This window comes from Numenius arquata, chromosome 7 (genome assembly GCF_964106895.1).
Source record: "Numenius arquata chromosome 7, bNumArq3.hap1.1, whole genome shotgun sequence".
In the NCBI taxonomy this organism is placed as follows: domain Eukaryota; kingdom Metazoa; phylum Chordata; class Aves; order Charadriiformes; family Scolopacidae; genus Numenius; species Numenius arquata.
In genome coordinates this window covers 18,750,678-18,773,499 of record NC_133582.1, presented here as the reverse complement: position 1 = coordinate 18,773,499, position 22,822 = coordinate 18,750,678, and the positions used below count along the sequence as shown (strand labels likewise).

Genomic DNA, 22,822 nt, shown 5'->3' with positions numbered 1-22,822 from the left:
CGGTTTCCAGGAACAAGCCCTATTCAGGAAACACTTGCAGTGAGCTCTGCTTTGCATCAAAGCTGACTTCCCTATAGGTATTAAAGGCATCAATTTATTAAAGGTATCAATTTATACTAGTTTTTGGTTGGTTGATTTATTTTGTATCCTGAGTGGGTCAAGTTTTGCTTCGGTTGAGGCTGTAGCACGAACCTCTCCTTGCACTGCTTCCTAATGATCTTGTTTCTCTTTTTTGTTTTGCTGCCCAGCTATGAAGTAAATTCACAGAACATAGTTTTTTCAGAAATAAATTCTCTTTATTTTAAAATTCAGACATGTGTGCTTTATACCAAAACAGACGCCAAAAGAGACTTGGTATTCATCTCTAGTTTTAAGCAAAACTGTGGCTTTCAGGGCTATATGTGACATGGTGATTTTAATGAATCTTTACAACGTTATGTCTCCCTGCCAATACTCAAATATAGTTTTGCAGGCACTTCAGCGATCTTTCTGTCAACGGCCTCTCACAACAGAATCCAAGAAATCTCAGAAATTTCCAGAGGTCAAAAAAAAAAAAGAGAAAGAAGGAAGAAGCAAAGAAGGTGTTTTTACAGTGTCATGTTAAATATGGCCAGCTCTCTACCAATTTTCTGCCATGTGTATTTCTTCTCCCTGGTCTCCACCTCCATTTCCAAGAGATCCTGTCACCACAGCACTGACTGCCCCCCTAAAGTTCCTCCATTGCCAACCTCCACTTTGTAGTAAGTCCTGTATAATTTTCAGAGATTCTTGAATAAGAAGAGGTTTTTAGTAAGAGTCATTAAGTCCTGATTTCACAGGAACACTGTTTTTTGGGCAAACACTTCAATTATTTTTCCTAGGTCCTCCTGCAGCACATGGTGGCAGAAGGAGTCATGCTTGCAGTAGCCTTCTGTTATCCACTTCTTTCTCTGCTAATTCTTCCAGCAGCAAGTGCAAGTGACTGGTGACAGCCTTCCTCAGAAGCGGGCACTGTCACCTCCCAGTTGAGCAAGTCCACATACGCATTCGTCCTGGTGAGATTTGTGTTCAGGCTGTCCTTAGAATCTGTCACCTTTCCATTAAAAAAACCTGCTTCTCCACTGAGACGCCAGGAACCAAGGACTTATTTAGAGGATTTTCACTCTAATTTTCATTCACGATTCAATTCTAATTAATTTTCTTTAAAAAAGCAAGAAAAAAAAGCCCTACCTACAAAAAATCAGTTCCAAATTCAGAACAAAAAAACCCATGAGGGTACACAATATTGATTTGGACCATAACCTAGTTAGAAATTATTTGCAGAGGATTATTTGATTCATATTAGAATTTCAAATGATATTGTAATCAGACATCTGAGATTTTAATCTGGGTATTTCTCTGCTTAATACAAATCATACCCTTATCATGAGCCAGATTTGCTGCCCAAGACATTGATGTTAATTAAAAAATTTCAAAATAAACTCAGGTCTTACTTATTGTTACCTTCTTAAGTCAAATATTTTCAGCCTATAGTCCATGAGGAGGAGAATGACAACCTCATTTTCCTTCCTCACACACCTTGTTTTAAGAAAAGTTTTTTCTCAATTTTTCCTCATTTGTTTTATGCTTCCCTTTCAAAAAAACAATGAGTAGTGTTAAATTGGAAACGTTGCATATTACTTGTAAGTATATTGGACCACAAGAATGTAAAAATAACATCCTATGTAAAGGTAGGAAAAAAGTACGGAAACAAAAGCTGATGTCTCTGAAATGAGGTGGAATGGTGATTGTGTCTGATTCTGACACAAAGTATTTTAACTGGTGAAGCTGCAAAAATATGGAGTGACAGAAGTTAAGTGTTAACATAAGTTAAATCCATTCTGATAATTGTCTAGGCCTAAGAAAGTAAATTCTTTTTCTTGAAAACAAGAAAAGAAAGCTTCTGTTTATTTTCTTTAAACTTTGAGGGATATTTATCCACAATTCTGACATCCCAGTGTGACAAAACTGCTGACTAAACAAATTTGCATCCACTACCCTGCATTAGATACCGATGGCTCCCGGCAAAAGTGCTGGAGAACGGGTCTTTGGAACTGGATCCACAGAGAACAGGATGCCTGTTTCCCTAAATTAACGGATAAGAAAGCACATATTCAGTTTATGTCTTCAGTCTTGCTTCTCTTCCGGGCTGAGGCTGTACTTCGCAAAGACGGCTCTAGATAGCTGGGCGCTATGTCCTTCCTACTCTTGGAAGAATTGCAGGTGTGAATCCACTCAAACTGAGAAGGGAACTGCACACAGGTTTCCTGCCTTCTGCAGAAGAACTCTAACTCTTGGGGTATTGAAGACTAAGGAAGGAAAAGGCATGTAGGGAATCTTACTGTTGAATAGTGGTTAGGCACTTTAAGGAATACAAAGCATGTGACAAAGGCTTTCAGGACTGTCAGTCTGCATTTAGCTGCCTAAATCCCGTGGAAGTCTCTTTTTGGGTATGATGCATCTTTTTCTTTGGGCCTCAGTCTTTCTATATCTCCAGGATCAGTTATAGTGAGAGAATAAATTCCTCAGAGCCTGTAAAACACTGATCTATGGTAATAACCTGGGCCGTCCAAGGTAGCTCTTAATGAAATATGGCTGAAGGTCTGGTTCATGTCTTTCCTGGGGCTTACAGCATCAACTTAAATAGGGATAATACCGAAAATGTCCTTGAAAATGTAGAATGTAACTTGGGATGAGTTATTACTAGCACATTTCTCTTGAAGGCTTTGGGCAGTGTATGGAAAAAGCCACTAGCACTTTGGGAAAGGTAGTGGTGGTCAGGAGATTGAGAGAGAAGGATGCATTGCTCACCTGCTCCAGCTGGACTAGAGCAACAAGTGAAACACAAGTCTACACAGGAGTCTGCTTTAATCCATCATTCTATTTTATGAAGCATCACACAGCATTTTCACCAATTAGCATTTGATAGCAGTTTAAGTAAGGGCCACAGGATTATTTAAGGAAAAAGCCGACAACCTATTTCATAGTCACTGACTCCTCACTTGGCAGCAGTGCTCTCGGGGGGCTTGGGTAGTACCCGGCAGTTGCTGAGTTATTTGAGGAAAATCGTGTAAATCTATAATCCAGTGGTAAATCTGAAAGACAGAAACATACCACATCTGATTAGCAACACAGCCTGTATCACATAAAAAATAAGCCTGTGGTGAATAGCAGTACTTCCTAAGCCCTTGAGCTGTTTGCTCACCAGCATTAGAACTCAATCAGACTGCACGATTACATATTTATTTGACATCTTCAGCTGTCCAAGGGATTGACTTTCCGAGTTTACTTAACTGCCGTAAAGGATATTCAGTTCCTTGATTGCTGAAATAATGCCAGTCGTAGAAAATTATTTAACTAATGCTTAAAAACTAAACAAAAATTTTCATTGGGCCTAGGTGGAACTTTCCCACTAGAACACTTTCAAGTTCATTCTTCAATTTGTCACCTTTTCTTTTAACTCAGCAATCTACTGATAAGAGGGCTATGGTTAAAACAAAGAAGTGTCTGTCTTTCTTTTTTTCCTTTTTTTTCATGGCTGTTATAGCAAGATTCCCCAAAGGCACCCACTCTTAGACCTTCTTGCAGTCCAGTGTTAACAACATCATTTTGTACCAAGTGTTCTTAGAAATCTGCACTTGTAACTTGGCGTACTCATCACTTCCAGTCTGCAAAGAACACTGAGTGCATTAGAATAGTTCAGAACAGTCAAAGCTTTCTTTTCTGTAGTTTTTTAAAAAAAAGTCTTTACTGCCAGCAGTGACCCGCCCACCCTCACAGCCAGAAAACTGATACTTCCCATGCTCACCTCCTATTCAAAGTTCAAGAAAGCAAATTAAAAACCCACACAAATAAAACTTCATTCAAGAAACAATTACCCTTCCAATACATTAAAAAAAAAGGCTAAAAACCAAAAAAACAACAAAAAGGGGTAGCTCCTTCCTAAGTTCTTTGTTTAGAACCAAAGCAAAACATAAAAACTATTACTCGGCTCTTCTGAACAGTACATTATTAATGACAACTTTTTTTTCAATTTGGAGTAAATTTGGGGTGATGATATCCTGTCACTGTATGCTACAATATTGGGGGTGGGGTGGTTGTGCTCAGCAGGTTTTGTGAAACAGAAAAACACAATCTTAGCAGTTTCGGCACAAACGACAGGAAGTTCAGGTCTGTCTCACAAGCGATTCACAGGCAGGCATCAGGACAACATTCAGGTCCGCAGCTTTAAAACCACACTGAACATAACTAAAGCAAGCAAATTGATATTTAGATCCAACTGAAAAATCAGACAGAGGCTGGAATAGAATAGGAATGGGAGGAGATTGGATTGGAAGTGAATTACGCTTTATGAAGTGGGTTACTTCAGCTTGTCAAAGAAGTGTATTTTCTCATTTTGTCTGAGTCAGGGGAATCTCTGGAGCCCGTTCCGAGCACAGCAGAACAGGCAGATGTTTTTCTAGTCTGCGGAGGGCCCAATGGATTTACTGGCTGCTGAGTCTCTTTATGACAGCTCCGTATAAAACAAAGGTTCCCAAAATAACAAATAGTACTACAAAAGAAAGCAAATATTCCCGAATATCTTTATGAGCTATAAAAATTAAATGTCATACAGTTACTTTTATATAAAAGCTTTCACTAGCTTCTTAGTCTAGCAGCCTGAAACCTCCCAAGAGTAGTTTAACCAAAGAGCAGTACAAATGGGGCAGACTTGCTGCAGAGTTGCTCATGCTGAAGAAAAGAACCAGTTGGAGCAAAATACTAATTTTGTTGATATTTCCTGGTAAACTAGCTTCACTCAATCAGCTTAAACACCAAACCCATTCTATATACAATGCACAAGACTCTGCAACGGAATGGTCACTTTTTACCTATTCAAACGCCAATCTATCCATTTAAATATTGGTTTCGTCTGAACAAGCTGCCTTTGAAAGATGATCAGAAGGTATCCATATGTAAAAATGCTGCACAAGGCATCACTGGAAGTTCCATGAAGCAGTTAACTATTCTTCACCCATTAAGCAGATCTAATGCATCGCAAATGTAGAAACATCTTCCTCTATTTCCAGGATTTTTTTACTCAATTATTTCATTTACTACATCTGCTTTGTCTGGAATATGCAACATTTTGTATTATTGCTTTATTTGTGTGATGTATTTATGAGAAAACCCTGGACTGATCCAGAAAGGCATACTTGGAATCTTGGTGGCAATGAATAAACACACAGTGAGGAAGAAGGGCCAAGTATACAGGGAAAGAGAAATGAGGACTTTTTTTTTTTTTTATTGGGGGATGCAAAATCTATGAAAAAATGAAAATCCAGAGAATGTGAAAGATGAAGACTGTTCATTTATACTATGATCATTTAAACTAAGTTCTTTGAAAACTTTGCAACTTAAAACAAATTGCAGTTGCCCTCCATTGCAAAGGTGCCATGTGAATTGGACACCAAAGCTCAGTCCAACTTCTTTTGCTGTAAATGGCAACGGTATCACTCGGTCCAGCAATACTGGCTCATCGACAAAAAACAATGATGCAGGTCTGGAGTCTGCCTCCTGGACACCGCAGCAGTTCATTTCACATCTGGTCTTGACCATATTATCGCTGATGACATAGAGAAGAAATAAGCAGCTCCATTTTGCTAAACTGAAATGCTTGCAGAGGCCACAGCTTGATGCAAAAGCGTGCAAAAAAAAGGATGCAGTATTTGATAATAAAGCCAGTCTCAGGAAAAAATAGTTGCTTATATTGCAGAGTCATAAATTAGGCAGGGGGCACATACCCAGTCCTCTCTGAAATATAATTTGACAGCGAGGCTCTAATCAGTCCTAACCTACACTGATAGTGAATTTAAAAATTTATGCAATATTGCCACTATCCTAAAAAAATCCAAAACCCTGAACAAACCAAACAGCTTGAGACTGGAAGAATGAACTAGATGGTTCTACCCAATTGCTTGAGGACCACATTCCCAGAATTTTTCTATGATACTTACCTAATTAGACCAAGACTCATTGTGTTCCCAAGACAAATAGGATATTCACTTTTAGAGCCAAAGACTCCTAGAATTCAGACCTGGAGGGTCTCAAGGTCTATGTCCCTTTCTAGGTCTACAGAAATGTCAGTTATTAGATGTATCCCCCTGAATTTCTGTCCCACTCCTGTCTTTGCTCCCACACCAGAGCCCGAGTGCAAGTGAGTGATGAAAACCAGTTTTTTTCCAGTGAGCATTCAGCATTACCAGTGTTTCCCAGTGGCTCATGGGTTATATGCCTTAGCCTGAGCTCAGAAGCAGGACTCCTGCCCTGCCTCACTTGCAGGACTCCAGCAGCCCTAGTGTAAATAAAATGGCAACAATGATGTTTGAACAGTAACCACTATCAGTTACTGTGTTCCAGTTACGCAGATCCAGGTATTAAGTGACATTAATTACACCACTGTGCCCTGATGCTTATGTATACCTACACCCATGCCTGTATTTAGGTGTTGTGGATAGATTTATTTCATAGCTATTAAGCTGACAACATCTCAGTGTCTGTGTGCTGTTCAGTTAGCGTAAGCAAACTAAATGAAAGCCACAAGTTTTTATCAGAATAAAAAATGGAGTTCCAGCCACAAGGAAGCAAAAGGAAACCACAAGAAGAAGGGAAAATGTAATATTCTCGATGAGTGATCAGGAAAATATTTGAGTAACTGAATGGAAGACAATTATAATCTACTCCAGATGCAGGCCTGCTTGATAAACTCAATACTCACGTCTAATCCTTTTTTGAGATTTCCTTGAACAAACCAATACATTAAACAAATATAATCTTAACTAAGCTCTTTAGATGGAAGGCTTTTTTTTTTTTTTTTCAATTAAAAGCACAGTCCAAGACTGAAACAGATTTCTCCCAAAATACACAGCAGAAATGTCAAGAATAATTTTGCACTATTTACCAACAAAAGCAAAGCCAACATTTTTTAAACGTGACACCACAGCAGTGTCCCCGTGATGAGTAAGAAGCCCTACAGAGAGCAGAACCCCCCTCCCCTCTCTGAGGTCTGCTCCCCGCCAGTCACCAGGGCTGGGGCCAGATGCTGTGGAAACCTCCTAGTAAACAGCAGGGTTGTGTTCTTCCATGAATCCAAATATATCCTCCTGATTATCACCAAGGAAAAGGCACAGGGAGGAAAACTAAAACCTCATTAGTGATACCCAATTTTTAACTTGAAAAATCTTTGAACTGCTTGATTGTGGCAAATCTCAGAAAACACAGACAGAGCTCTATCTTACGGTTCAGCATCCAGGTGGTATAACTATAGGGGCAGATCGTCAGCCAGTACTAACTTTTTTGCTTTTATAGGAATTCCAATAATTTACACAGGCTTAAAGCTTTGCCATAAAAGTTTGCTTGTATTTCAAAGTTGCTGTTGAAGAAAAAGGAAGAGAATTAGTTCTTAATGGTAACAATTTCTAACAATAATTTCTTAACAGTGGGGTAAGAACAACTGCTGCAGGAGAACGCACTAGTTTGGCTGTGCCATTGAGTGATCTGCTCTGTGACTTGCCAATCTACAGGTAGATTTTAACAGATGTTGTTATTTCGAAATACTAAGTGCTTTTATCTCCTGACCCATTTCTACTTTTCTTGCAGCAAGAGCTCAGAATGTGAGGCAGTGTACTAGGGGCAAAAAGCAAAACCCCTGAGGTCACAAGTAGATTCACCTGATAGTGGTTATTTTTAGCCAGACTTCTGAGGCTGATTTTCCTAAACAGGAGGTCAGATGTTTGCTCTACTAAGACAAAGCTCCCGAAATAGTGAAGTCAGCACAAGGAAAGAGTTCCTTTTGTCAGTTACATGAAAATCATTGCTGCTATCTGTGCGCTGTGCCACTCAAAAGTGAGAGGGGAGGAGGAGGAGGGAGGGTATCTGTGCGGTGTCGTATGGGAACGGGGGGACTCTTCCATGTAGATAGGCTCTGTAGAAGGGAGTTGCTAAAACTTCGGAGTTTGGGTGTAGCAGGCACTTGCAAAGTGCCATGTGAGCCAGCACAGTTTATTTCTGGGCACCCAGTAATAAAGACTGAAACTAGCCTCAATGAAAGTGCTGTTTTGCTGCTTTAATTGCACCTGCATAAGGGCTTTTGCCAACACAGGTGTATTGGCCAGAGATTACGCCTGCGGCTCTGCCAGCAGACATCTGTACCATGAGCTTGGCCTGAGGAAGAACTTCACCGCCAGTGGGTTTTTCTACTGGCTACTCTTCTGCCATATCTAAATGTGGAAGAGGGGTAACATTGGAGACAACCCAGGTGGCAAACTGTGGGGAGATGTGGAGCAGCAGCTTCACTATCAGAGTTTTGCAGAGGGATGAGTCCCCGGGGGATGGAAAGACCATCCATCGTGGCTGTTGCGATTGCCTGTGGCATGCAGTTTCACCACAGTTATCTTGGGAGTAACAATTCACATTATTTTGGGTCTACCCTGCGGCCAAGGGACCGCTGACCCTGGCTGGAACAAAACAGCTGTGCACAAGGCGTGCGCTAAACTCGCATCTGAGCCCAATAGAGTCTGCAGCGAAGGAAAGCCTCAGAAATTCCTGTGCTGTTTTGTGTTTATATGGGAAAGCTCATCATCTGTATAGGAGGGGAATTTCTCTCATTTTTGTTTTAGTTTAAATGGTGATATTTGGAGATCCTTTGAGAAAATAGCCCTGTGTCATTCTTGCTTGGTCTGGAACCAATCAAAAGAAAATATTGGACTATAATATTTTTAAATATTTAGATGAAGACTTAATCTAAAAAAAATCCTAAGAGAATGCCAAGATCCTACTAGCAGGTGTTAGTCTTTCAGGGATCTGTTAGTTAATTTCTGTCTGAATGACTCATCCTGGATCTCAGGGAAGTGGGAAGGGTTTCTGAGGTAAGTTGAAGAAGTTAGCCTGAATATAAGCAATCGTTTGAGATGACAGGCATTTCTGATTGATTAAGAAAAAGAAATAAGTTGCATTTTGAGACTGTAATGGAGCTGTATTAAGATAAATGCAATGATGATACACCCCTTTACTTTCATTTTGAGGTAAACTCATCAAGATAAGCTTACTCTCCAAACTTGGGTTAACGTTGTCGTGTTCCCCTCTCTTGTAAAACAAATGTTTTCTTTCCTTTTCCCTGATTTTTCCTCTGGATGGGTGACAAATATTGCTTACCTTGAGGTAAAAAGCCGCACACAGACACACATTAAGCTTTTTAAGCAGTAAAGACAAAGCCTACATTGTTTTGTGTGTGTGCGTGTTACTATCTTAATCCAGAGGGAACATGTTAGGCATCAATCCAAAGTACAGAAATGCTTCCAGCAACTTTTTCTTGTACATGTGAGGTTGCAGGTTATGTAAAATTCCAACCTGGTCAAAGAAATATTTCCAATATTTGGTGATTTACCTATTTTCACTGTTTTTCACACTCAAAAAATATCAACACTTTGTATTACTACCAGTGTTTTTAAAGAAGCAATCTAAACCCACCCCATAAGTCTGAGATCTAGTCAAAACCCAATTATAGCTCTAATTACAGCCTGCAAATGAAATTATGCTGCCTGAGTTGAAGGGTAACTTTAAAGCAGAAATGATTGAGTGGTTCCCCCTTTCTTAATGAGTTGCTGAGGAGTTCTCCCTTTAATCTTTTAGAGGTGGCTGTACTTTGACATCTCACAGAGCAGAGTAACGATGGCAGGAACATTTCTGTCAGTTATTGGCTAGGAAGTAATCTTTTGGGTTCTGCATGATTTGACACGGCCTTCAGGGGCACAAGTCAATACACCTTTCTGGAGGAGGAAGGAAAGGCTGAACAAACTGTAAAACACTGAAAGCTGTCCTTTTTATGTTGAAAATTAATATCAAGTAGTCAAATCCTTTGGGAAAATTGGGGTTTCAGACCCTTTAGGGAAAGTTTCAGACCCTTTGGGAAATAACTGGGTCCTGAAGAGTTTTTACAAGCTAGTTCTGATTTATTGAATAGTAATTCGTTATCGTTGAAAGACAGTTTATTGTCGTTTCAGTTGTATTTTGCAGCTGAAAAAATAAATGCATTATATTGTCTGTTGTGTCGAGTATGTTTTTCTTTCTCATAAATGAAGCACACAAACTTTTTTCCTTGAACAGATGAATCCAATTTACAGTATCTGGTGCTCTTCGATTTATATATAGAGCAAGATGCTATCAACATATTTGGGACACGTATCTTCTCTCTAGTCAATTATCTTTGCTACCTGTTTTTTAACCTGCATCAAAATCTCAGAACCAGAAAACCTCAGAAATCTTGCTGTTATATATGTATACTGATTTTTCACCAAACGTAAAAATAGGTTTCTTGCATAAAAAGTTTAATTATAAAAATGACCTTTTCAGCCTTTTAATAGCAACTACTCTTTATAGCAGCTAAGCTCCAAAGCAGTTTAAATCCTCAATGCATTTTGATAAACTTTGTCTTTACATGATATTGTATAGACACATTCTTACACTGAAGCTGGGAAGTAAAAGCCTGGTTGTAAGGTAAGCCATTAAATATAAAAGGTTACTGCTAATTAACAAGTAATGTACAATATAGATAGTTCTATATGTTTAAGGAAATTATATGCTATTATTGTATTATTTGAATAAGAAAGAGCACATAATTATCACTCAAGTTACAGGAAAGACTAATTTAATTTTAATAGGAGCTGGATTTTACTTTAAATGATTAATATCAATGAAAAAACATTGGAACTAGTGTATTAAAATACGGGGCATATTTTGTTTCATTGCAGCATAATTATGAATTATACTGTTCAGGATATAGAAGTGAGTATATGGCTAAATGCATAGTGAAATTCATTACTTCTATGGTAATAGTTGATTCTTCAAGGGCATTCACCTTTACAATACATGTTGAAGAAAGAGTGTGAGGTTTGCACTTTGTAGTTGATCTGTGACGGGCAGACCCGTGCATCTGCGACCCAGTCAGTGCCAGTTCTGGTGCCCCAGTCACAGCTGCCTTGGGCTTTCCATTGTGCAGATAATTTGCAACTCTAAGCAGAAACATGAACTTTGCCATGGTTCACTGGCAATTTTATCATTATATTTATACAGCAAGCTGGCTGACGACTCAAACTCCCACTGAAAGTGGCAGGGTACGAATCTGTAGGCGTCTTTAAAGGGACAGCTTTGGTAAATTATAATGGAGGTTTTTCTCTTCTACTAGCTAATTGAAATAACAGTAAGGCATGAAGAAAAACATGCACCCATATGGACAAAGCATGACAAGATTTCATGCAGATGCAAGATTTAAAAAAATGCATTATTCTCATGCATGACATAAGCTTGGTTATCAAATCTCCAAAATGTGAAATGAAGTCTGTCTCCATAAAATATTTACATTTGCACTAATTCTTCTCTGAAATGCAACTGTCTTGAGCTCCAACATCGCTCAATCTCCGGTTCTTCACTGAATTTCACTGAATTTTTTAGAGTTGGAAGGGACCATAAAGATCATGTAGTCCAACTCCCCTGCCGAAGCAGGATTGCTCAGAGCATTCTTGCTTGCAGTAATTTTTAATCCTATGACAAACCTCACCATTCAAAGGTTATGAGACAAGTTCAGAAGTCTAGGTTAACAACCATGAAATTTAAAAAAAGGTTTATTTTTGTTCTCCATATTAGGATTTAGAGCCCACTTTCTTAACCTTTTCTTTGCAATGAAGAACAAAAAATTACCAAAATTCCCCCATAAGCTCTAAAACTCCACAGTCACTTATCACGGAAAATTTTTGGGATCAAAGACTTGTTAATCAAATATCCACCTGAAGTGGTGGCACTGGCTAGTTATTTTAGTGACTTTTTCCTACAAAAACTTGCTTAGTAAATAAGATATTGTTATATTTGATCTTCTTTGTAAATCAGAAAGATCTTCCGTAATTATTGTTGGAATATCCATGTGATGCAGGACATATAATTATTTACATGGGTATCTGGACATTCGATCAAATGGCCACAGAGTAGCAGTCACCCACTCCTTGAAGGTAAAGTTCAGATTATTCAAGTATGACAGATAAGAGTACCTGCCTCTACTTGGCTCATACCAAACTTTTGGAAGTGGAGGAGGATGTATTATAAACTGGTTTATGAAAAATGCCATTTTTCAGACAGATCCCTACACCTTTTAATTTCCGTGTGTGTGTTTGAATGTAACATTCCCACGGTAATAGATCCTGGTTTGGAAAATTTGGCTTATGGTATCATTGTGCATGAAAATGGTCAAAATCTGTAAGGGAGCTGTAAATGAGAGATTCAATAGCAGAAAAGTGAAGAAACAGATGGATTTGTGAATGAGGCATGTAGAATAGGAGTAGAGGCATTGGCTTCTACTATTTTATTAACCATGTACTGTCAAGATAATCATGAGCTCATCAGCCTTCCAATTCTTGAGAAAAACTTCCCTGCTTACTGAAAGTGGGTAAGGAGAATCAGCTCATAAAAGACCTATGAAATGTTTAGAAAACTTTCAACTTAACTCATCTTCTCTTAATATTACAAAGATATAGCCATGATGCTGGTCTTCAGTTAAACCTTTTTTAATGTCATTTTAATGTCAAGGTGAGGATGTCTTAAATGAAGCTTTTTATTTGACCTTTATCTGATTTCCACTCCAAACTGAGGAAAGTTCACAGAAGGTATTATAGAAGATCCTTTCTGTCCTTTGGGCAACTTTAACAATAAACAAAATGTCCTTTTTCATGCACAAGGAAAAAGCCAATTTCTCTTCAAAGACTGTCAGGGGAGTTTAGATGACAAACTGTGATGCAGTAATCTGCAATCCCACTAATACCTTCCTTGTCAGAGGTGAAATTACAGTTCAGAATATCTGACGCATCTTTGAATGCAAACACCTTTTGAGTTAGATACTGAATTTTCAAGGAAAGATGGGGACAAAAGTGTAGAAGAACCACTATATTCAATTAGCACAGAAAGCTAATGAAGACCGGATTGGATTACCTTTTCACCAAGCTGCCATTTTACTAATTACACATACAATTTGTGTATATGTTCTGTGATTTTATACTTTGCATGGCCAAAACCTGCAACAGCAGCATTCCCTGTGAAGCCCTTTCCCTACAATGCTCTTTGGTAAGTATCAGATTGTTCCCTTCAGTTACATGTATAAATTCTTCAGGTGAAACTATCAGAGGGCATCTGCACCAAACTTAACAATATGCTGGTGAAAAAAGACAACTGTCAAAGTTAATTCTATTCCAACTTCTCGATCCAGATCCACAGCTTATTTTTAATATTTTTTTTTACATATTTCCTCTATTTAAAAAAAATAGAAACAGTCTTGAAGGGTTTTATTACCCAAAATGAATTTCTGATAACTGTCTCAAAAGAATTCTTATACGAACTTTGATGAAAACTGAGTTATTTTTGTAAAATACCACTGGTACTGAATAAAATTGACTAAGTTTCGGAATAATCTTTTTCAGTGAAAAATGTGTCTTGAGAAGTAAACCAGGCTGTTCTTTATGCACAGATATATGCTGCATCCAAACAACAAGAATCGATTTTAAAGTTAGTATGGCAGCAACTGTCTGCCTTTTTGCAGACCGCAAGCTGTTGGGATATTTACTCGCACGTGGCACTTGCTATTGCTCTCGCAGACGTAGGTCAGAGGTTGCTGATAGAGAAGCCCTGGTGAGCCCACCACTCGCAGGAGTGAGCACACCTCCAGGGAGGCGGTGGCTTGTTTGGCTGGGTCAGGTTGAGGCGGGTGCTGCCGGGGCCGTGCTGGCTGGTGGCCAGGAGCTGGGCTCCTAGGGTCAGCAGGCTGGCAGCCTGGCCGTGCCTTTGGGCTCGGGGGATCTTGAGGAAAGGCCTGGGTTTTTGCAGTTTGGCAGTGGAAAGTCCTCTGCTGGTAATTAAAGTAGATGAATAGAAAAGGAAAAGCTGGAGCGCATCAAACTTGCATAACCCGTTTGAATCTCTTCTAGCAAGTTATTCCCAAATAGCTGCAGCTAAGCTTTGACTTACAACTGCAGCCAAAAACTTCAGGGCTTGGCAGAGCAGGGGCTCTCACAGCTTGCTGTGACAGGAGTCAGGCAAGGTATTCGAGAGGAGTCAGGAATTCCTCAGCATCCATAATAATGAACATCTGCTCTTCCGCATAAGCAAACAAGAAATACCTCTCTCTGCAAGAAATTATAGATGTTCTCATACCTTTAGCTTTGAGTCTGCTTTCAGGTGCACAGCTGCAAGTTAAAAATGTTATTCCTCCCCTGTCCTTTAGCTCTGGGCTATAAGTTTCACAGACACCAGCCCCTGCCCCGCGACTGGTCCGATGCTGCCAGGGACAGCTCAGTGTCCCTCCTGATGGAGGAACACTTTCCAGGGACTCCACTGCTGACGACAGGCAGCTATACTGCCTACTAATTTACACAAATACGCCTTTCTGGTTCTCACCCCTTCATCTGCAGCTGGAAACTTGGTGGTGCGTTTGTGATCTAAAGCCTTTGCCAACCCTGCGAGCTGAGCTGCGGTTTGGGGGAGCTGGCTGGGAGGCAGGGTTTCACAGAGCATGGCTGACCAACGCGCTCCCTCTAGGCCAACACTTCCAAAGCAAGCCACAGAATGACTCTGGAAAAGGTATTAGAAGGGAGTTTCACAGAAGTTACCTCTCTCCTGGCAATCTCCCTTGGTCTATTTAGGCTTTGAAGCTTTAGGCTGAAATATAGACTTCAATATGGCAAATACGAGAAACATAAATTGTGGCACTGTATGAGTTCTTTGTTTTGAGATATCCTTACAATGTATGTACAAGTGTAAAATATGGTTGCAAAGAACAGGTCTATCATGTATTCTGGTGTAGAAATAACTGCTGGGCAAATCTGAAGTGCTCTCTCAAACAACTTTTTATTCCTTGATTTTATGCATGAAGTAGGCAACAGAGGGGTTAGCAAACTAAATGCTTTCTGTGTTCTTCATACAGCTAAGCACCTCATTCATTTAATAATTTGTTTATTCCTTTAGATATGGTGTATTGATAAAGTACAGTAAGGCAAAATGATAGATTGAGGATAGACGGATAGAGGGCCTTCACCACCATTTTTTAATCAACTGATAAGTACTGCAGTTGCAAAGTCATTGCAGTATTACTAATAAAACTTTTGCTGCAAACCATACAAAATAATGCGTGGTCCCTCCGGGGATGAACATTAGTGAAAATCAGAAGATCAGCCATAATTGTACCTTTGACGCAGCCTTGATGTAAGAAGGCAAAAAGCCTGAGCTGGTTTCTCAATTAGATGAATTTTTGGAGAACAAGACATTGCTTGTGATTGCCTTGTTTTGCAGATAAGGAGAATATTTTAGGCTCTAGCTCTGTCCATAGTGATGCAGTTTCAAAGCAATGCACACATTTGAAAAATAAAAGAGAGAGAAGCCCAGTCCTAGGCATTCTTGACTTCATTACATTCCTGTGCTCATTCATCTTCATTTCAACTGTAAAGGGATAAGTGAGCTGATTGAGGAAGGATAACAAGCCAGATCAGAGAGAAACATATTTGGAAGTCTAATAAACACAGGTAACTTGGAATGTGTTTGTTTCCTAAGGTTACTCACCACTTAAAGTAGACACAGCAAAATACTGTGGGGAAGTCCTGAATCAAAATTCAGGAACTAACCTACAGTCTGTTAAATGTTGCATTTCTCACACTGGATAAATTAAGCATCTAATATTTGCAGGCACAAACAAAAAACTGAACTGTTGTAGCAGACAACTGTTAAAAGCATAAACCTCAAAGTAGTTAATAGCCAGTAGCATTAAGTGCTGCATGATATGAACAAAATATTTTTGAATGTATTTCGGATACACGTAATCTCAAAACCAGATCTACAGTATGATAAAGTTATTATGAATACTACGTGTTCATTAGAGGAAAAAAAAAGCAGTCTTCCTTACCTGCTATTGCTTCAAGACTAGGAATTGCAATAGTGCTGTAAGTGCTAATACATTTACAGGACCATGTGCGAACTAAGGTTTCCTCTGCATTTTCCAGGCCTGGCAATCTGTCCACGAAGAAAGAGCCCCACTGTTTAGATATGAAGTAAGGAGCTTTGGGCTGATCTCCCTGAAAGAAAAATAAATAAATATGTAACTTTAAAAAAAATAAAAAAAATCTTCTTTCTTTATGCAACCACAAACATTACTTCAAGGAACTTCAGTGATTCTCTGATTTTTGGGGAAAACTGTATTGTATCTCAGGAGTAGATACTGTATTGTATCTCTTTAAAATATTATAAAGAAAAACAATAACAATCTTCTTCCTGTAAGTCCCCAACCTCCTGTTTATGCAATTTATGGATTCCCTAGGACATAAAAAATTGGCTGCAAATATTTTCCCTTTAAAAATCTTCCCTTTTCCCTGTTTTTCTGTTTTCAATAGTGTGAATAGCCTGCTGCCTTTCTCTGCTGGAGAAGCTGGGTAGCTGCGGCACAGACCGTAACCCAGTTGGGAACTCCTCCAGGGAGAACGGGAGTCTCCCGGTGCTGGATGGAGTAACAGCGAAGGATGAATCATGCCACCTGTATCATGTTATCTGTTTCTGAGCTGAGGGATGAGTGAGAACAGAGCCGCAGGATCCATGGAGAGCCATTCAGTTGCCTAGAAAATTGTGAAAAACTGATTTTTTTTCATGCGTGTCTTCAGACAACAACATGTAGACTCATTATGTTTTAAAGAAAGCATTAAAGCAGCATTGGGAAAACTGATTTTTTTTTAGCAGTTCATCTTGAAACCTGCTATATATTTCTATGAGCAGCTAGAAAAAGCTCCAGGAGGCCTCTACAGAAAGATGAAAAAATGTAAAACAAAACTGTAAACTACACTATTGAAAATCTGTTAAAGTAATTTGCATGCAAAGTATCTTTTCAGACCAGCAAAGCATAGAAGAACAGATATCCTAGCATGTGCCTCTAGATATGTGAACTTTTGTACTTTATTTTCCATTTAACCGCTTTCTTAATAGTTTTAAGAATCTGCTGGAATATTATTTGTTTATGACAGAGGTCCATAACTTTTGATCACAAGAAGGTTGTTGATCCAGCCTTCACATTTACAGACCATGTCAGTAAACACAGAGCCATTCTTTTTGTGATTCTGAGTAATAGTTTTTATTCTGAGCATAGGTTGGTGTGGGGAGGAAGTATTTGATTTGATCTGGGAAAATACAGATATTGGTTTCTGTCTTCTGATGTAAATAGGTTAGAAAAAAATCCCCTATCTTCTGTTTCAAAACAAACAGTTAAGAGCTGGGCTCTTTTCTGGCTTGGGTTTTTTTGCCTCACACACAAGGACAGCATCTTACTTTTTTTTTTTCTTGCCAAATCTCATTTTTCCATGCAAATCCAAGTAATTTACATCAGTTATAATTAAATGTAGATGCTATGCTGAATTAAAATCCATTTGCCAGCTGGATGACACATGGAGAAAATTCTTAAGGCTGTTACAGCTGTTCAGGTGATTAATCAAAACAACCACCCCAAGTGCTGGCCCACATAAGCATTTGCACAAAAGACAGAGCCTTGTTTATTGACAAGAGTAAAAATCTGAGGCTTCCACTTTTTGAAAAGTATGGTTGGTTCAATAGGCAATTAAAATTGCAATCTGAGGAAAATAATTGATTTTTTCAGAGGTCTGATTTTCAGAGTGGGAATTTCATCCTTATTAAGGAGGAAGGAATTAAGGTTTTGGATTTACAGCCCAGGCCCTTAGTAAAACCAGTTAGACACGAGAGTTGTCATCAAGTCATCTGGTAGAGAACTCCCATCATTTTGCTACTGACTTATCTGCACATGACAGAGGCTGTTTGGTAGGGTAAATCTTGTTCTCAAATCTGAAAAGATCTGTCAAAACTTTGCCCACATCCTTAGGAAGCATCAGACCTTGCTCCCCCTGCCATCCCCAACTGATGCCTAGAAGATGTCCCTATCTCATCTGCCGCATACATAGCATGCAATGAAGGACCGGCCACGTACCATGAATCTATACATCTGTGAAATGAGGAAGTAGTCCCCCGTTAATATTGCTAATCCTGGAGAGTTCGCTAATCCTGGAGGCGCTAATCACACACCTGGAGGCTCCAAGGAGGCTCTGTGTCCCCAGACAGAGGGTTTGTTCTGGCAGCAGGACAGTAGATCCTGTGAAGTGCTGAGCAATCCCTCTTTCTTATGCAAAATCCCCAAGCATGTGGTGTTGCTCTCAGGCATATTGGTCAGACAGTAGCAGGTGAGACCTGGATTGTATCAGTTGAAGATACAAAGCCTCCAAGACTACGCCTAGACTTCAGAGAAATGATGGTACCAGCATTCAGCTTAGGGCTTTCCACTAAGTTAAACCACCTGGAATACTTACTATCACCTTTGCTTTATTAACTGCAGACAAATATGGCCTGTTAACAGAGCAGACAGACTCTGTTAATAGGACCTTTGGGTAACACTGATTTGTCAGCTTACAAATGATCTTTCTAAAATACAAATAGGCAGGGAGATGAGCTCTGAAGTTTTTCTACGTTGGGTATAGAGATGACAGAAAGAAGGATGTAAAGGAGACAGGAGTGAAAAATCAAGCTGTTAGTATTTTTTAAAGGCATTATTTAGATGGAGATTTGCCATCTTTCTACCAAGTGCAGAGCACTAGGATTACTTTACTGCATCCAATATGAGGGATGGTACTGATGGCTGTATGCCTTGTGCCAAGGCAGTGCACCACCACCGACTCTTAGGGACAGAAAAAGTCAATGTTCAAAATATGTTTTTGCCAGTGTAACGGCAAGTATTTGAGGTGTTTTTGCCAGCACAGCTGTGCTGGTCACAACAACCAGATGCCCCTGAATAACACAGCCATGCTGGGTGTGCAAATGGGCAAGCCTGCCACTGGCCTAACCTGCACAGAACCTGCCCCCCACAAGTCATGTGCAAATAGAAAACATTTAACTCATATTTATTGTAGCTAACCTACAACGTGGATCACTCTAAGCAGACTTCCTCTAAAACAAAATGCATTTCACTTCAGGATATTGCTTTAAGGTTATTGCTTTAACTCACTAGGCTTCACAACAGCTCATCAGGTTGTTCCTGAAAGTACTGTTAGATTTGTCTTAAAGATAAACAGGAATAGAGAGACAAACAGAGCCAAAAGGCACAGAGTAATTAGCCCTTGTCTAAGACCATGCTGAGGGAGTCAGGGAAATTCAAGGCGACGGCGGCGGGGGGTTAAGGGCTCTGGCCCCCCCAAACAACTGGTCTCTAGGTAATAATGCAAAAATTAGTTTTCCTTCTAACTGCAAAAATATCATCTATATCTGCCAAGAAATTCTTTGATTTCTGCTCCATTCATTCCTATAGCCCAAGGTTTTTACACACTGACTAGCTCCTCTGTAATCATTTCCCTCGAAATCCTGGGACAAATTCCAGCTTTCCTTTGAGTTTTCATTGATAGAATTGATCACACATTTAAAGAAGAGAAGGCAAAAACAAAGCCTCCAGCCAAGCAAACAAACCCCCAAATCTGGGGGGAATCTTATTTCAACACAATGCTTGGTAATTTTTCCCGCTGCATGCTGCAATTCACTTAGGAGCTGAGTAATTGAATGAACAGTTTTTAGTTTGCTATTCTCTTCCTCATTTGCTTATGACTCATATACTTGAAAGAACTGCAGTTGTTACCATAATTTCACAGCTATGTGTATCTGGCTTATATCATGCATTTAATTGAAGGGAAAAGACAAAAACTGCTAATGAAAATGGAAATTACTAGCCTCCTAGTTTGTTGTGAGGAGGTTGTTTTCTTCCCCCCTCTCCATTAGTGATGAAATACCGATCAAACAACTGAAAACAGGTTTTTGTAATTTCTTTCTGAAAGATGCAATTGCAAATTAGAAGTAATACTTTATTTCTTTAATAATATTTTGTAAAAACTGATAGAAGGGAGGATTGCATCTTGTATTACATTTCCAGTCCCTCTCTGTACACACAGCATGGCATCGAAAATCTGCAATAGTAGTGTATTTTTTTTATTGCCAATGAATGATATGGCTGATGAACACAAGTAAATCTAATCTGTTAGTGCCGAGTTTTCCAAAACCATCTGACTTTGTACAATCCTGTGAATTGGCTTTTCTCCCCTCTTAACCAAAGGGTTAATGGGAGAAGTTGATTAGGGGAATGAAAATAAAACTTTCATAGGCTTGTAAAGGGAGTTCCTTTGAACTAGTCCTGTGAAGTTAGTGGTGTCCAGTCAACTGCAGAGATATGGATGTGACCTGTTGTTCAGACTCCAGTGAGCAGCGTGGTAATGAAATAACACCACTGACCTGCCATGGCCCCCCTGGTTCAGGTTCCTTTAATCAACGCGATTCATTTCTCCCTTGCTTGCTTGCTGTCACTGGCAGCGGATGTAAACTGAACAGGGGTTGTGCGTGGCAGGGGTGGTGTCTCCCCGAGATACTGCAATCTCTTATCAGGAATACTACAGCGTTAGTGGAAGGTCAAGCACCTGTCTAAAAGTCTCAATTTCCTGCTTGATAACTGCAGCGATAGAGAAGATGGATCTTGTGAGCAGTCAACCAGAGGTATTGCAACATGAGGAAACTAAATCATCATCGAGGGCTTAGAAACACATCACTCAATAACTCTTTCTTTGTACTTCCAGGAAAAAAAAAACCCACATTTTCTAGCTGTGTATTTAAAAAGGTGTGCTTTAAAAGCATATATTAAACATGCTTAAGAAACCATGGTCGAATAAAACACTCCAAGCCTTAGAGACGTGAGTTCTGTGCAGCAATGCAGCAGAGTCTCCAGTCACAGAATGAACAAATTTATGTAGAAAAATGAGTTACTTTTACAGCATTAATTAATTAAATCAAATTATAGTAACCTATGTAGCACTACTACTCCCTCTTCCTTTCCCCACTCCGCCTCCCCCCTTTCTAAGATACACATTTTTCTTGATAGGAGACTTGAGTTTGTATGTCTTAATTTTTGTTTTCTACAACCCAGGAAAAAGCCTAAACATTAATGATTACATTTCTTTATTTCAGTGACTGAAATGTCCTTGTCTGACCTTAGTTTAGAAATAGGATAGTGGGGAAGAAATCAGGATAGTGGGGAAAATATTAGAATGTCTATTAAAAAAAAAGTAGAGAAATAGATGTCACATCTATATTGTTTCAGTCTCATTGAAGCTATCCTTTTCTCCATAAAAAGCAAGGGCTTTTAAAACACTTCTTAGATTAAAAACACCTCTAGTATAAAAGCACCACACAAAAACCCCTCATATCAGAAAGTTCACTTTTTAATCACAAAGATTAATTATTTAAAAAGAAAAAAACTTAAGTGCTTTTCAAAGCAAAGTGCAAAAAGCACATGAGAAGAAAATGACCTTTTATTTAGGAGCATAAGAAAAGAAGAAACTCCAGAGAGTGAAGCTGCACTGTAGTTCTTACGTAGAACACGCTGGAGGTGCAATGCTGCCGCCTCAGCCATCCAAGTGCCATTCCCTGTCTGTTTTGGTCTTCGGCAGCAGAGAGAAAGATACACCATAGCAACCTTCCACCCTCTGTGGGGGAATTAAAGTGTGACAGTTGTGCTAAGGCCCTGCTTCACAGCTGCAATCAACCTGAAAATGGCATTATTTATCTGAGGTAACTATCAGTAGTCTGCATTGGACCAGACTTCAAAACAGTCCCTTTTATCCGAACACAGCTGTCGCTGAAATAAACAACGTAAGAGGGAAGCAGCAAATTAAAAGTTCTTTGTGTATCAGGAAAGCACAAACAAACTGTACTTCATAGAGAGAGAAAGAGAGCTTTAAAACAATCTAATAAAAATCCCTCTGTGTTTACAGTTGGCCAGGACACGCAGGGAAACACCATGAACTTGGCAGAGTTCAGGTGATGGACTTGTGATAAAGAGCCATGACATTTGTCCTTGTAGGATGCAGGGCAGGTTCTTGTTACTGAAAAGAAGATTATGTTTTTTGTTTAAGGGACTGCACTTATAGCTCATTTTCTGGAATTTAGCTGCGGGTAGAGGCTCTGTGTCACCCATGCAATGTCGAGCTGGGGCAGGACAGCACCTCATGGTGTGGCCAGGAGGGTACATCTGTGAGGCATGCTGGCACTGCCAGCTGCCTGGTAAGATAAGCTCATTCACAGTGCAGATGGCATGAGGCTTTTTTGTAACTTACTTTCTTCTGTTCCAGGAAACACCTGCAAGGAACCCTTACCTCATATTTTCCTTTCTTCTCCAAGGGCTCAAATTCAGTCTCTGCAGGCACTGTAACTTTGTCCCCTAGAAGTTCCTCTAGGATGAAGACAGTTTCCCAGTTGCTATAGTGACGTGCTGGGAAAATATCTGAGTGCATGCTGTCACCAAAATAAACAACCTACGAGGGAAGCAGCAAATTAAAAGTTCATTGTATATGAGGAAATCACAAGCAAACTGTATTTCACAGAGAGAGAAAAAGAGCTTTAAAACAACCTAATAAAAATTCCTCCGTGTTTACAGTAGGCCATGACACACAGAGATCCTATTAATGTCACAGTTTGGGGTTTTATCTTCAATCAGCTCCGTAAGGAACAGGGTGGCCCCACACACCCTCCTCGCTTTCACCCTCTAGGAGCATTGCACAGGGATGCCTGGCTGGGACCGGCACCTGGGATGCTGCTGAGGTTTTTGACTGACAGAAATATTCTGCCAGGAAGCAGTGGAAAAGACTACCAAGAAAATACCGTAAAC

General features: G+C 39.5%; 1 protein-coding gene across 2 annotated transcripts in view; it reads right to left on the bottom strand.

The window, feature by feature from the left end:
* Window positions 1-281: 281 nt before the first annotated feature.
* NT5DC1 (5'-nucleotidase domain containing 1) overlaps window positions 282-22,822 on the bottom strand; it is a 141,092-nt gene continuing 118,551 nt past the window's right edge. The window contains exons 10-12 of one of the 2 annotated variants that reach the window (XM_074150749.1): window positions 22,311-22,469; window positions 15,986-16,154; window positions 282-3,113 (exon numbers count right to left, since the gene is read on the bottom strand). In XM_074150749.1, coding sequence (XP_074006850.1) covers window positions 2,995-3,113; window positions 15,986-16,154; window positions 22,311-22,469 — 447 coding nt within the window. In that variant the 3' untranslated portion in view covers window positions 282-2,994. The remainder of the gene's footprint in view (window positions 3,114-15,985; window positions 16,155-22,310; window positions 22,470-22,822) is intronic. The other variant, XM_074150748.1, reaches the window with a different exon arrangement.